At 46.6% G+C, this 14,523-nt stretch overlaps 3 protein-coding genes across 3 annotated transcripts; 2 read left to right on the top strand and 1 right to left on the bottom strand.

Annotated features, from left to right (window-relative positions):
* The first annotated feature begins 70 nt into the window (after positions 1–70).
* Positions 71–2,791, top strand: LOC132263501 (uncharacterized). The gene is made up of 5 exons (XM_059763283.1): positions 71–592; positions 660–786; positions 1,585–1,805; positions 1,864–2,213; positions 2,281–2,791. The coding sequence occupies exons 1-5, from the start codon at positions 459–461 to the stop codon at positions 2,724–2,726; spliced, it is 1,278 nt and encodes a 425-aa protein (XP_059619266.1). The 5' UTR covers positions 71–458; the 3' UTR covers positions 2,727–2,791.
* Positions 2,792–2,983: 192 nt separating this feature from the next.
* On the top strand, positions 2,984–5,152 carry LOC132261891 (epidermal growth factor-like protein). The gene is made up of 2 exons (XM_059760920.1): positions 2,984–3,275; positions 4,505–5,152. Exons 1-2 carry the CDS (start codon positions 3,010–3,012, stop codon positions 5,067–5,069), a joined length of 831 nt encoding a protein of 276 aa, XP_059616903.1. The 5' UTR covers positions 2,984–3,009; the 3' UTR covers positions 5,070–5,152.
* LOC132261890 (protein son of sevenless) lies at positions 5,092–14,106 on the bottom strand. Its single transcript, XM_059760919.1, has 12 exons — positions 13,821–14,106; positions 13,685–13,758; positions 13,571–13,616; positions 13,360–13,500; positions 13,120–13,284; positions 11,630–11,830; positions 11,061–11,521; positions 10,670–10,797; positions 7,765–10,207; positions 6,224–6,721; positions 5,876–5,940; positions 5,092–5,814 (listed from the first exon to the last, which is right to left on the bottom strand). Exons 1-12 carry the CDS (start codon positions 13,932–13,934, stop codon positions 5,765–5,767), a joined length of 4,386 nt encoding a protein of 1,461 aa, XP_059616902.1. The 5' UTR covers positions 13,935–14,106; the 3' UTR covers positions 5,092–5,764.
* Between the last annotated feature and the right edge of the window lie 417 nt (positions 14,107–14,523).

The raw sequence follows: 14,523 nt of genomic DNA, 5'->3' as shown, positions 1-14,523 counted from the left end.
CCCCCTTAGTCTGGCACTTAGAACAGCCTCCTCGAGACACATCGTTCTCAGTCACATTCTGGATCTTCACCAGGAAAGATCTCGCCACGTCTGGGACACCGTCGTGATTGCCAAGCTCTTGCGTGTGTGCACGACAAATTGGGAAAGCCTCATTGCGGCGTCAGATTATTGCGGCGGATTTAATTGTTTCGTGAGAGGTTGTAATTGAGAATAAAACAGAGAGAGAGTTTTGTGCAAGAGCGTCGCGAGGGGCAAAAAGGCCCTGAGTGATGTCGCACTCTGGATGACCGGAAGTGTCTAGTTGACAAATTTATGTTTCATGCAGCCCATAATCCCCTATAATTGGATAATGTCAATGTGAAGAAATACTGCGTGTGAAGTAGGTTTCGAAAGACTGGTGAGTCGCCATGATTTGTGCATTCGTGAACTGATTCCTGGCTGCAGATCTTTCGCGATAAATGATGATCTATCGCGCACTCGTTGTGCCAATCGCTGTCGCTCTGCTCGGACACTTTGTGACGAATGGCGATGATGGGACGTCAACAACAACGCACAGAAGTGTTCTCGATCATGTTTGCTATCGCGAAGAGAAGTGAGTGCTGGACTTTCGCGCCAAATTGCCTCCGCGCATTGCTAAGCGTTAATCCTCCTTTTTGCAGCTTCACAGAACTCGAGGAGAGACGAGTAACGCAGCCGGTGCGGATCAGGTCTCACGTGTGGTGCCTGGAATTCCCACCGCGATGCGCCCACTATCGCACGGAAATGAAGGAAATCATCAAGTGGCAGGTATTGTTCGTGATCATCGAGCTCCACATTTTCTCCGCGCGCGCAACCCGACACTGTGTCGATGGATCTTTTCACCATTTCTCGCGCGTAACGATCTTGTTTCTCCGGCAACTTTTACTTTCATCCCGCGTTTGAGTCCCGCGCGCGCGCGCGACATTTAATGTCTTATTTGAATGCTGCGCTCGCATGAGAGATTTCTTGCAAGAATACACGAGCGCACGAAAGATGAGGGTGTTAATTTGTACATTTCTCGCCCAATTGAGGGAATTTGCCACACAATTCTCGAGAGAATGTGGGAGTCTCGCAAGCACCACAATCTTGAGAATAAAATCTTCCCGCGCACAGTGGCGAAAATGTTGACCCATAACGCGCCGCGAGAGAAGTCATCAAATGCGCAGCCCCGTAACATTTATGGCGCGCAGAGCATTACACAATCGCGCGAGAGTCTTTTGGAATCTCTTCGAGAGCGCCTAATCCATTTATTAAATGCCCCAGCGTCACCGGAACAAAAGTGAAAGCCACTTAGAAATACGATCATCGGTCTCACACTCTCGCGTTCTTGCGCGCGTCTGTGACCGAAAGGCCGCGACGGCATAATGGTGCATCTCGTGGGCAATTGGCCAACATTTTATCGATGTTAAAATTGTCACGAGTTGCGGTGTTGCAATGGCCGATGAATCTTCCCAAGCAACGGAAGCAAATATTCGCCTTTGCATAACAACGCGCTCTCTTCAGTTCAATTTCTCACGTAATTATGAATGGCTAATTTTCCCATCGAATTCCCCAATTTGCGCACAGAACGTCACGAAGACGCGGCTCGTGGAGCACTGCTGCGATGGCTATGAGGAGGTCACCGAGGCCAACGAGATCATCTGCAAGCCAATCTGTCCGGAGGGCTGCCGCCGCGGCTACTGCCATCAGCCGGGCATGTGCGTCTGCAATCCCGGCTGCCTGAACGGCGGACTGTGCGACAGCAAGAAAGGCGAGTGCAGGTGTCTTCCCGGATGGACAGGAAATGGGTATAAGATGCCGAAGAAGTGTCCAGACTCCTTCTGATTCACATCTCCTCCTTTGCAGATGCGAACTTCTCCTGGCAGAGGCTTCGACAGCATCCACAACACCCCTGAAGCTCATTCCAGTGACAGAGAATCTGCCCAAGAACGCTTCAGCCTCCATTGAGGACCTCAATTCGACACTGGTGACTCTGGAGGACAACATAGAGAAGCTGAAGCAGCAGCTAAACACAACCACTCAGAGCGACATCTCTCTCATGGAGCTTCGCACGCCACTTCCGGACATTGTAATCACGCACGAGAGTGTCGTTCCCGCCGGCGATCACGTGCTGGAAGTGGGCACAGGCTCGGAGATTGTCGTCCTCGGCAATTGGGATCTCAATGGCACGCTCGTGAGGAACAGCAGCGATGCTGGTAAAAGTGGAAGAACCCAGGAGGATTTTCTTTATATTTAATGTGGCCCTTTTTCCTCATTTTCCAGGCGCTAGCGAGAGTGGAAGCGACAGCAGCACGATTGTCCTCCTCGCCACGAGTGTCTTCCTGTCGGTGATTCTTCTGCTGCTCTTCGTAGTCTTGCTGTACTGGAAGCGCAAGTTGGAAAACCATCCGGGAAGACGCTCCAGCACAGACAGCAATGCCAGTATTCAGGCCAAGGATGAACTGGGTGGAAAGATAGTGAATAAACCTCTGCCAGAGATTCCCTTTGTGGACATGAAGAGCAAGACGTCGCCACATCGGAAGAGTGTGCAGTTTGTCGAGAGTCCAATTCTGCACTACGAGGACTCTCCGCCGGAGCAGCCCAAGGAAGTCACTTTCACGTACAGCTACCCGTCCTCCGCCTCGCAATCCTCCGCACAATCCACGCGGGAGCATCTCTACGACGAGATCAAGTATCCCGTCTTTACCAGCGATGTTGTTCATGTCTGAAGTGCGTCTGAAGCTCCGGAAAGTGCCCAGGGAATGTCTCAAAAAACTGAAATAAAAATGCTAATAAAACTACAAACGTTGTTTCTCGCGATTGTGACTGCAAGAAGGCATTAGAGATGATAAAGCCACACGATAAAACCGAGAGGAAATCGCAAAATGCGAGCAAAATATTCAAGGCGAGATTAGGAAACCGCCATGAGATTAATCAGCGCACTTCTTCCGCCACAATTTCTTCCATCGCCTCAGTTCTTCTGTGAAGTTCAGCGCGAAAAGAAGGCACAAGATGAAAGTCCTCTGCATTGTGATTTGCCTGGCCATTCCGATGGTCTTGTGCCATCCGCAGGTGAAGACGCACCAAGTGCCAGTCAATCTCACCCTGAATACCACCATCTTCGCCACTCCAGCGAACAACAACACGCATCTCTATCCTTCGCTGAGGAATCTCACGGACATCACGGACTCCTGGAGGAATGCCGCCAACAGAACGCAGATGTTTCTCAACAAGACGCGCCAAGAAATGAGCAGAGGAATTTGCTACGAGGAAGTGCCGTAAGTCAGAGACATTTCGCAACATCTTGCAAAATTGTCCCTAAATTACACATTTTCACGCCTCTGATTAATTTCCCTTCTCAATGTCATCGCGCGCCGTTTTCACATTATTACAATTTTGTTTTCTTTCCTTATGCAAACCCACGGAAAGTGTGCACGAAGAAATAATACGACCTCGAAATTGCGTGATAACCGAAAAACCAACAAACCAGAAAGCATGACAAATTGGGTCAGAAGCACGAAATGTTCATCTCCACGCAGTCGATATTTCACGTGCATATCCAAAGAGACAAAAATATAGTGATAAACGAAGCAGATTTAGGCAATTTTCCTCACATGACAAACTATTGCACCATCTTTATGATATTTTTATGAAAATTTCACGCTCTTGCGAAACACGACCACAGCCACAATCACTGGACTTTTGATACTTGTGTATTAATTGATTGAAATTGCTCGTAACGCCAATATAATTAAAATCTCAGCCTCTTTTGTGCCGTGCTTCTCGCGCACTCTTCAGCCTATTTTATGGGCCCGAAGAAAGGCCAGCAGAGGCGAGAGTTGCTCAGATGTTCATTATGCTCTCCATGATAAAATAAGACGAATTGAGAGATTTGGGGTATTGTGTGTGTGCCTCTTTGAAGTGGAAGTTTTCGCAATGCGTCTCAGCATTTTGCATAATTCACATTTCACACGGCGCTTTTGTAAAGAATTATATCGATCACTGACGCTTCGAATTGAGACGTTGGATATATTTGAAATGAGAATTTAGAACGCATTTGGATGCTTTGAATGGCAAATCAATTCGCCGATCTCTATTGATATCTTGGACAGTTGCAAGGTAGTTAGAAGTGAGCACGCCTCGCTAAGGGGGAGATAAAATGATCCAAAATTATGTAGAATTCAACGGGAGTCTTTACTAAACCCTGAGAGAAGTAAGGAAATGTCTTGAGTTTGAAATCCAAACATTAAACAGATCAAGAAGTCTAAGGCGTGATAGAAGAGGAAAAGACAATTTGACGTGCAGATTTTAGTCCTAATATCTCCCCCTTACGCCAGAGCCATGGTTAGATCGCGCCTGAGCCCCTTTCCAGTCAGAGATCAAGGCCGATGCTTCCACTGAAGTGCGCCATTCGGTCGAGTCAGGAGTCAAGATCGCATCTCTCACCTCTTATCTGCGCCGATCGAGACAGTGTGAACGTGATTCGACTCCCTCATTCTCATTCCAGCACCGTCACTCTCGTGGCCAACCCACGCGGCAATATTCCCGCCGGCAACGGCTCCAATCCCTCGCTCAGCCGCATCCAGATCTGCTGCACCGGCTACGAGCGCAACCCGCACAACTTCCGCCTCTGCGACCCCATCTGTCACCGGTCCTGCGAGAACGGCCTGTGCGTGGCGCCGGACACGTGCGCCTGCTACCCAGACTACGGCGTCGATCTGGACGGCAAGTGCATCCCGGTGTGTCCGATCGGCTGCAGCAACGGCGAGTGCCAGCCGAACGGGCGCTGCAAGTGCAACAAGGGCTTCGTTCCTGATCCCACGGACAAGTTCTGCATCGAGGGCGTCCAGTGCGACTCCGCCTGCCTCAATGGCTACTGCACGGGCTACAACAAGTGCACCTGCCACGCCGGATACCTTCCGCACCCCACCAACGGCTACATGTGCATGCCCCACTGCCCCGCCGGCTGCCCCAATGGCGTCTGCTCCGGACCGAACTTCTGCATCTGCAACGCAGGCTTCATCAAGGATCGCAGCACGAAGGGCAGCCAAGCGTGCGTGCGCCGCCTCTGAACCGCCTAACAAAATCGCACAATTTGTCCTGTTTGTATTCATTTATATTTGTCTCTCTCAACTATAATACATTTTACAACAAATTTACTCATTTTTACTGCGAATGTTCTTTTCTGCAAGAATTTTCACTTCGCACAAATGTACAATTATACTCATGTTTTTTTTTCTGTTTATAATCTCTCTACAAATACATTGACAATAAAATGCACATTTTTCTTTCTTTCTTCACACCTTTTTTTTGTGTGGTGTTTTCTTCTCTTTAAAAGATTACTTGGCATATCAAATTATTTTTCCTCACCTGCATCTAAATTATTTTTTAAGGGCTCTTTTCTATCCCTGATTATAACACTTTTGTTTAAATGTATTTCCCACCCTCAAGTTCTCCACAAAGAACGATCTTTAAATGCATTTTACTATCTTCTCACCAACACAATTCTAGTTAAACCTTTTATACAAACACTTTCTCTCTCTCTCTTTCTCTCTTGTCAATTGATTCACTATCAATCACATAATATCCTTTAAAAACGCCTACAATTAACTCTTCACAGGATGGCTCTTTGAGCAAGAAATACACAATTTCTCTTCACAAATCCACCCATGAATTGGTCTTTCATCTGATTCACGTCCTTCGCTACAAAAATAAAACACCCCTCAACAGACATTACACATTGAAATTCACCCCCATTCCTTGTTGTTTAGTCAAAGTTTGTCGTTCCAGGATATGAAAACATCGTTTGACGATCCGCTAGAGAAGAAATCACAGTCAAATTCATGCAATTCACGCTGAAGGACAACTTAACACTCACCAGAATTTGGTGGTTTCGGCTTCGGAGGTAATTTTGGTATCACCACATGAGGTAAAAGGGTGGAACTGAAAGACAAAACTCCCCTCAGTTACAGAAATCAGGGTAAATAACGAGTCAACATCAACTCTGGAGCAGCGTTGAAACATTTTTAAACAAGATTCTACGCCACGACCTTTGATTGTTAGACTAAATCGCTTTTATAGCAAGGATACTTGGAACTTGGCTTGCATTCTGAGTAGATCTTCGATTTCGCAAACCAAAAATCAAAGTATTTTCGTGCATTTTGCAAGGAAACTCTCGACAATGCTCCGAAGACTACAATAACACAATTGCTGTTCACGCACTCACCCGGCAATCTTGAGCCCAATCGCGCCCGCCACGCTGGTCTCCGAGACCGGCGGCGACGGCAGTCCTCCGGCGGCCTTCCCGTGATTGCGGTCCAGCGCCGAATTGCGCCTCATCATGATGGTGCTCGTGTGCGGCAGCATGAGATGGTGCTTCGGCGTGGTCTCCACCGAGGAGTCGCTGTAGTTATTGTACACACCCGCCGCCTCCGGCTGCGCCCTCGCGAGGTGGTGGCGCGGCGGCAGGGGCGGCGGACTGAGATCCCGTGGCGGAAGCTGCGGCGCGTCCGGCGCCTGCTTCACCTGCGCACTCTGGGCGCCCTCGAGAGGCTCTCGCCGCTTGATCCGCGGCGGCAGAGGCGGCGGCACGTGATTGAACGTGTGAGTATTGGGAACATTGACATGCGGCGATATGGGCAGCGGTCCAACGTCCGCGCCGTCCGCAGAACTGATCTTCGGACTGCCCGGAAGCTGGCTCTGTTGTCCCTCGTCGGCGTTCGTACTGCAAAAAGGCGCACAGAGAAAAAAAAACAATTGATCGCTCCGCTGAACGTGAAATTGCTCGCATTTAACACACTTTTATACACATGAAACTCATTTAATCCCTTTTAGCACACCAATAAATCGACTATCTGTCCAATTTAATGATGTTGGAACGTAATGAACTCACATTCTCAGCATTCATGCCAATGTCAGTGCTAAATGTCTGTCTCTCGGTAACCTCGGAAGTTGCATTGAAATCATTCATTGCTCTTTTTCTCTCTCTCTCTCTAAGTCGAGAATTGATTTTAAATTAATCTCTCGCGACACATATTTCCATCCATACACACTCTAATTGGACATTCAAATGGCTGGTAATTTGTACAATTCTCCAATGTGTGTTATTTTCATAGGAAAAACTAATCAATTACCAACAATAAAATAAAAACTGCATCTGAGATGAAAGTGAGATAAAGCCAAATCAAATGCCAACAGATGCTTATCATTTCAAACAAATTGTATAGTATACTATTTAACATGCCGTTTTATAAGCCATCTATCGATTACTCAACTGTTGTGGCATTATTATGAGGAAAATATTCATTTGAGAGAGCTTAATTCATACAAATTCATAACATCAATATTGCAAAGTGGCCTTTTTCTACCCACAAGATTATAAACATCGCAAATCGGAAACTAAACTTTCAATCAAGGGGTAAATAAGTGTCAAATTTGATTGGCGATCGACACAAATTCAAGTTAAAAGACATTTTGATCGAATTTTCTTCAAGATTAACTCCGATTCAGATTAATTAATGAGGAAAATGTCAAACAACGAGCCCGATAAGAGCATAAACAGTGCAATTCTTATTGAGCAAATCCAGTCAGATATGATATAATTTTAATGAAAATTCGAAAAATCAGCACTAAAATCAATAGATATTGTCAGTTATTAACCCCTCTCATTCAATATATTCAATTCATTCAATTATAGTTATTTATAGGAATTATCTAATCGAACAATACGTTAATTTTCCATCTGATTCAAGCCAAAGATATACTCACGTGATGCTTGCCGTGCTCCCTCGGACAGCATTCCTCACGATTGTCGTGGTCGCGGCGCCCTGCAGTGGCGTCCGGAAGGACTCCTGATCACAGATGCTGCCGCCTCTGTGGACGCGCGGACTCAGCGTGGGCGCGTCGCCGTCCTCGCGGAAAGACGGCAACACTTTGGGACTCACGATGGGCGAACTGCGCGTGGGCAGCGTGTTGCACGCCGTCTGATGGTCGCGCGGACTGAGCACGGGCTTCACGGAGTCAATGACGATGTTGCTGCAACTCGCCATGGAGATAATACTGTTGGATCTCTTTGGCAACTCGGGCACAGTGGATGGCACATTGGCGGCCGCGACGCTGGCCACGCTCACCTGATCCATCAGATCGATGCTGGAGGACGTGGCGAGGGCGCTGAGGGACGTGGATGGGTGGGAGACGTTCATCAGACTGCTGTGATGCGAGCCCTGAATATTAACATTGGCAAACACCGTGAACTCCTGCGACACCTGCGAAATGCCACTCGTGGGCGACCAATCGCCCTCACTGCTGCTCATCGCCAGGCTCTTGTGGCTGTACGGCAGCGAGCCGGGTAGTGAGATCAGAGACACTGAGCTGCCGCTATTGTTGTGCCGCCGCGGCTTGATGCCCGGCGATTTCAGTGTGAGTTCTGGCCAGCGTCGTGGGAACTTGGGCGCTTGCTTGTATCCTCGCGGTTCAATTCGCAGACTCTCATTGTACAGATAATTGCTGATGTCATTGTCATTCTTCCCCTCAAAGGGATCCAGCGTCTCCAGGAAACGCCTGATCTTCGGATCCGTCTTCAGACAGTACGGTTGATTCTGATACTGCTGAATCTCACCCGTGATTTCAGCCACTTTCCGCCTCTTGGAGAAATTGATGAGTTCCGTGTTGGGCAACAGATCGGGATTCCCCTCTTCGATGTGCAGAATATTGGTCAAGTACATGCCGAAGAAGGGAACACACGGTGGATTGATTGAGCGCAACTTCTCCTGATACTTGCGAAAGTGATCCTTATTGAGTTCACGACACTCCTCCAGACACTTCTTATACCGCTCCGGAATGGCTTGATAGGTGAGCTTGAGTCTGTACACAGAAGCGCTGCCCATGGCCGAGACCACAGACAGAACACCGTTGAAGTTGTTCAACTCCAGCAACACCATCATCACCTCAATGGCTCGTGTCACCATTGCGACGCGCTCTTCAAAGTTCTCCGCCTCAATAATAGACTTCTCGAGCCAACGCGTGAAATTTGTCGTGTGCTTGATGATTCGCAGCAAATTGGGACTCGTCAACTCCTTGTCACGCTTCGTCCACACAGAACCCACCAATTCCGATGGCTTCACATTCTTGTACAGCTCAAACTCCAGCAGTGTGAGCTGCCGCGCCAACTCGAGCGGATGCAGCGTGAGCAAATTGAATTCATTCTCCGGCACTTGCAAATGATACTCAATGGCTGGTGGACTGTGACTAAATGTAATCTGCTTGTGATTCTCCTCCTGTTCATTCTTCCTGTGGACAATCTTGAAGAACGGATCCACCCATTTCCGCATCGATTTGTCATTCACCGTCTTGAGGAATGCCAGCAGATTCTCCAGCAACTCCACATCGCGCTCAAAATCATAGAAGTGATGATCCACCCAATGTCTCAGCACATTCAGCACACGAAACTGCACCGGCTGCATGAACTCCTTCTTGTAGCGCTTCCAATCCTCACGCTGTGAGCACTTGTGCAGCTTATCCGTGTCCGATGACACCTCACTCGATCCACTCGATCCAATCGAGCCACTCTCGTACACAATACTGGGATCGGGAATGTTGAAGCGCTGGATTAGCAGTGTGAGCAGTTCCCGTGGTGAGCAAAACGACCTGTATGTCGTGAGAAATGTCCGCACGAACTTGAGATCAGCATAAATATGGTACGTGAGTCTCTCAATGAGCTTGCACAGTGTCGCCCCCTTGATCAGCGGCACACCCGTCGACTCGCGCTCCTCCAACACAATATTGTTGGGACTGTCGGGCACGGCGAACTTGTAAATGTCTTGACTAGGTAGCTTAAGTGGGTGCTTCTTCTCAATATCCAACAGAATACTGTCCAGAATGCGATCCAGCATCGGCTTCGTGTTCACCATGATTAGATCCGCCATCCAGTCGTTCTTGTGCTGCGTACTCTTGGCTATTAACACCACAGCTTGCTGCACGCGCGGCGATATCTCAAAGGCATGCTTCAGCTCATCCGTGTCCGCGCGATCGATCACCTCCACTTTGCGCATGAAGAAGCGCTCCTTCATGCGAAAGTCATAACTCTGCGCCGCGCCCACGGACACCGTCTGACGCCGCGTGTTGGCCTTGCACAGCACCAGCAATCCGTCGAACAGATACACTTTCCTCTCCGTGATGCGCTTCCCGGAGCCAAACTTCGCCAGAGTGTCCTCTGCAAAAGAAACACACTTCGTCTGAATCACACTCCAAATTACTCACTCGAATTTCCCCAGAAAGTCAGTATCTAACTCGATTTGAATCATAATCTCTCCACCCAATTAGTCATATTTTGTATGCAAGGCACAAAAAATACTAACAATCATTATACGCTAATTATACACACATTTGATGCGTGATTTATCGGTTTTGGACATCTCCGTTCGAGCGTCTCAAAATCACACATTCACTGCTCAAAAATCAATAAGGAAGATTTTTCTCACCACATTAAATGGGATTAACATGTTTTTTTCATTTTCATCTCATATGAAATCTACACTCTTTTCACGCTTTTTTCTCTCTCTCTCTTTTCCCATTTTTTTTCCAATAATTCCACATTATAAAATATTAATGACTATGAATATGATTAGCTTGAGAGCCAAAGAGGCGGAAAGAGACACACACACAACAAACTCACCTCTGATAAATTCGTTGCAACACTGCCCAACATCCTTGTCCCAGTGTTCAACTGTGTTCTGCAGCTCCTTTGTCTTCTCAAAAGCTATCTGTCGCCTCGCCCGACTGTGCATTCTCACCATTGACTCCCTGACGAGCGGAAGAAACAGCGAATTAGATCGGAAATCACACAGTTATAGAGAAAATTCATCTTCACACAGAAAAAGAAATGTATCTCAAAAGAAGAACAACGGATATTAGTCAAATTTAAAGTTTCAGAGAGCTATAAATTCAATTTTTTTTGGCAGTTTCTAGAACGAAGAATATGTTGTGTTAATTAATACAATTTAGAGACTTTAAACCCGATTTTCCTTGGATAACATGACGAAATATCATCTTAATTTTGTACTCACTTTGGTAAGGTGGAAACGATGTACTGCAGTTGACACTGGAGCGGCTTCAGCAGTCCCTGCACCTGCTCGAAGCTCTCCCTGTCATCGTGCGCCGGACTCTTTTCCATCAGTATCTTAATGTAGTCTAGGTACAAAAAAGCATGCCAAATGGGTCCCAAGAGCAGCTTCGGCAGGTAGAATTTCACCGCCTCGCGGAAACCGTGCCCGGCGGCGATCAGGGAGTTGGACTCGGGACGCGCGAGCAGATTGGCCAGAGCCTCCCTGGACTGTGGCGAGGTAACTTCGCGCGCATACTTGGCGTACACATCGAACTCCGCGGCCTCGGCCAACTCCTCAAAGCAGCTGCCCACGCACGGCGGCGTGTGCTCCTGCGACATCTCGATCACGTCCTCCAAGGAGCCCAGCAGCGTCACCGTCACCTCGTAGATGTCGATTATATTGGAGAATATTGCCTCTAATTCCTGCAAAACCACCACACACAATTTTAGCCTTTTTGCCTTTCAACACGATCATCTTCTGAGTGTTGAGTGGAAAAACTAAGCAAACAAGTCATTTCGACAGCAACTAACCTTGGAATCATTAACGATTTTGACTAGTTCCTCGCGAAACACACGAATAATCATGTGCAAGTCGCGCTGATATTGTTTCTCATCGTGAATCAACTCCTTGACGACCTCCTCATACGAGAGACTGATCCTCGGCGTGGGCGGCAGAGGACTCGGAGCCGCCGAACCCGATCCATCGCCTTGGTAGAACATATCCATGAGCACCTGTGAGACATCCAGAGATCAGCTGCATTTTCCCACACATTCCACATGCCACAAACACAAGAGCGAAAACACATTCTTCAGGCGCAATTGACGCCCCATCAGGGGCTAATCAATCGTCCCGAAGGACAGAGAAAATATATATTTACAATATATCTGGAGTTGGATAGAAAGAGAGATAGAGAGAGAGTTCCAAACGACAAAAGCAAATTTATACATCTTTTCTGCCAGCAACGGAAATGCATAAGAATGTGGAGAAGCGACAAATGAGGGGACAAAACGTGAATCATGCAGAGCAACCAAATTGTCAAAGGCAAAATTAAAAGGACCAAAGATTCATGTCAATTCGCTTATTTAGCTAGAATACGACAAAAAAAAAGAAGTGAAATCAGGAAACAAAGAGGGCAAAACGCTAATCAAACTCTTGAACGCCTCTCGAGAGGCACAAATACAATATTTGTGGCAAAATTTATCTCACACAGCTAAATTGTTCAAGAAGGATAATAAAATCAAGGATGAAAAACAAGAAGAGGATAGTAAAAAGTGGTTTTTCAATTAATAAAGAAATCTGTTTTTTCAACCTACCACCTTTTTCGATTTGTGAAAATTGATTTTGATTTGTGGTATTTTTTGATTTTATTGTTTTTTTTTTTTTGATAAATAAGAGGACAGCATGAAAAACATAATGATTTTTGCAACATATATCGTACAAATAATATTGATTTATGCGGAATTGTTGCTAAAATCTATCAGAAATTCTAAATATTAAGCTCTGAATATCATTTCAACATGTTAACAGTGAATTAATGTTTTCCCGGTAGATATTTAGCAGCAATCCTGGATTTTTCGTATAAAAATCACCAACTTAAAATTAGTAATAAATCAACTGTAAGTCAAATGTGTGATGAGACACGAAAAGAAGCATTCTATATCGTTAAGAGAGTCTGTCAACTAATGTCAGTCTGTGGACATCCTCAAAAGCCCTCCCCGGAATGCCCACAGAGCAGATAGAGAGAGAAGTAACCAGTGAAATGAAGCTGGAAACCAAGGAGACTAAACAGAAAAATAGTGTGATTCTTCCAAAGATCGCAAAAAGAAGCATCTCGTGTGTGACTATCTTGTGCTATCGCGTGATTTATCAGCTCTTCTGCCCAAAACTACCGCCAAGATAGAGTGTCTGCGAGTGTGTTGGAGGCATTGACGACTGCCCAGCGAATTTATTACTAATTTTAGCCGGCCATCTTCATTCTTCAGCTCTTGAGAAAGGGATGCCTCAATGCACAGTCACTCACCTTGTCTGCACACATTGCAATCTCGATGTCCTCTCGAGATATTTCAATGTGCTTTATGTTTTTCACATAGTTTCCGGCCAGTTTGAGGATGTCCGCCGAGATGTACTCCAACACAGCCACCAGGAAGACGCACACGGAGATGTCAATCTTGTACTGAAGCACTTCCTGTGGAGCGATAGAAGGAAAAACACATGATTATATGTCCGGAAAGCTGCGCCCGGAAGAGTATTTTGCACTCACTTTCTGCAGCATCGAGTGGACTTTATCCACGGGCAGAACTGACTTCTTCTTCTTGGACTTGTCCAGCGTCTCGAAGGCCTCCGTGAGAGCCCATTTGTCGATTGGCGTGGGGAATGTCTTGCCGATGCGCTCCTCAATGTCCTGCAAATAGAGATTCCGGAAAGACACTCTCAAGCGTCACTCTGTCAAAAGCTCACTTATGTGACTGTACCTGAATCGTGTGCGGCGGCGGCTTGGCGCACAGCATCGCCAGGAGCCTGGAATGCAAAGCAAAATATGTTATGAGCCCCAGCAGCTGGGAAATCTGGCCAAAACACAGCCTCACCTCAGACAAAGACTCTCGACGTAGAACAGAGCATCATCCTGAGCTGTCATGTTGGGATGCACCTGTTCCAGGACCTGCGGCGGCAAAACAACACAAATAACCACTGCACCGCCTTCGGGGCCGCCCAAAGACTCACCTTTCGCAGCGAATTCACGAAAACACCTCTCCATTTCATGGCATTTTCCACCTTTTCAAAATTGTAATCATCGCTGCCGTCACTCGATGGGAGGCCGTGCTGAGCGGAAAACATGTTTCAGGCCCACGAAAACACTTAACACACACTTGGACAACGTTGATTGAGACACAGTGTTGCGGATTGTGGACAACTTTGCACGCTCACATGGTGGAAAAGTGGGAAAATTCACGTGAAATTGGGAGAAAAGATTTTCCTCGATATTTTTCACAAGCCATCTTTGTTTCGGACTTTCGGAATGTGCCATAATTCACTTGTCAACGCGAGATTTTGGCTGCGCGATTGGAACGAGATTTCCAACGGCAGTCGAATTGGCACGAATTGGAGCGGGATTTACTGCGAAAATCAATGGTTTCCTATTGATTTGAGATGAAAACTATTAAAAAATGTTCTGTGTTGTGTGTTACATGAAAGCTGATTGATGAAGTGAGCAAAAAGTATGGATTTCCAATCTGATTTTATATAATGACTATTTCGTGTATCATTCAAAATTCTCTGTAATCCTTTATGATTCTCCAGTATTTCCCCTGTCTTTTTCTTATAAAACATTATCTAGGTGTCTCTCAATTGCTTTTCAGTGATTTTCCTCGTTTTTCCCAAATTTTCATGATGTTTGAAAATGGGCGCGTCTTGGGTGCCATAAAAG

The sequence above is a fragment of the Phlebotomus argentipes genome, unplaced genomic scaffold, assembly GCF_947086385.1.
Source record: "Phlebotomus argentipes unplaced genomic scaffold, Phlebotomus argentipes genome assembly contig_15, whole genome shotgun sequence".
Classification (NCBI taxonomy): Eukaryota; Metazoa; Arthropoda; class Insecta; order Diptera; family Psychodidae; genus Phlebotomus; species Phlebotomus argentipes.
The sequence above is the reverse complement of the archived record's forward strand: the minus strand, read 5'-3'. Positions and strand labels throughout refer to the sequence as shown.

What these genes read in the sequence shown, in the direction of transcription:
- LOC132261890 (XM_059760919.1), bottom strand. Translation starts at nt 13,934, where the DNA reads ATGTTTTCCGCTCAGCACGGCCTCCCATCGAGTGACGGCAGCGATGAT. An exon ending in AAATCGTTAATGATTCCAAG is followed by an intron (nt 11,522 to 11,629) that starts GTTAGTTGCTGT and finishes GTGGTTTTGCAG; the next exon opens with GAATTAGAGGCAATATTCTC. An exon ending in ATCGTTTCCACCTTACCAAA is followed by an intron (nt 10,798 to 11,060) that starts GTGAGTACAAAA and finishes TCCGCTCGTCAG; the next exon opens with GGAGTCAATGGTGAGAATGC.
- LOC132263501 (XM_059763283.1), top strand. Translation starts at nt 459, where the DNA reads ATGATGATCTATCGCGCACTCGTTGTGCCAATCGCTGTCGCTCTGCTC. An exon ending in GTTTGCTATCGCGAAGAGAA is followed by an intron (nt 593 to 659) that starts GTGAGTGCTGGA and finishes TCCTTTTTGCAG; the next exon opens with CTTCACAGAACTCGAGGAGA. An exon ending in GAGGAACAGCAGCGATGCTG is followed by an intron (nt 2,214 to 2,280) that starts GTAAAAGTGGAA and finishes CTCATTTTCCAG; the next exon opens with GCGCTAGCGAGAGTGGAAGC.
- LOC132261891 (XM_059760920.1), top strand. Translation starts at nt 3,010, where the DNA reads ATGAAAGTCCTCTGCATTGTGATTTGCCTGGCCATTCCGATGGTCTTG. An exon ending in ATTTGCTACGAGGAAGTGCC is followed by an intron (nt 3,276 to 4,504) that starts GTAAGTCAGAGA and finishes TTCTCATTCCAG; the next exon opens with CACCGTCACTCTCGTGGCCA.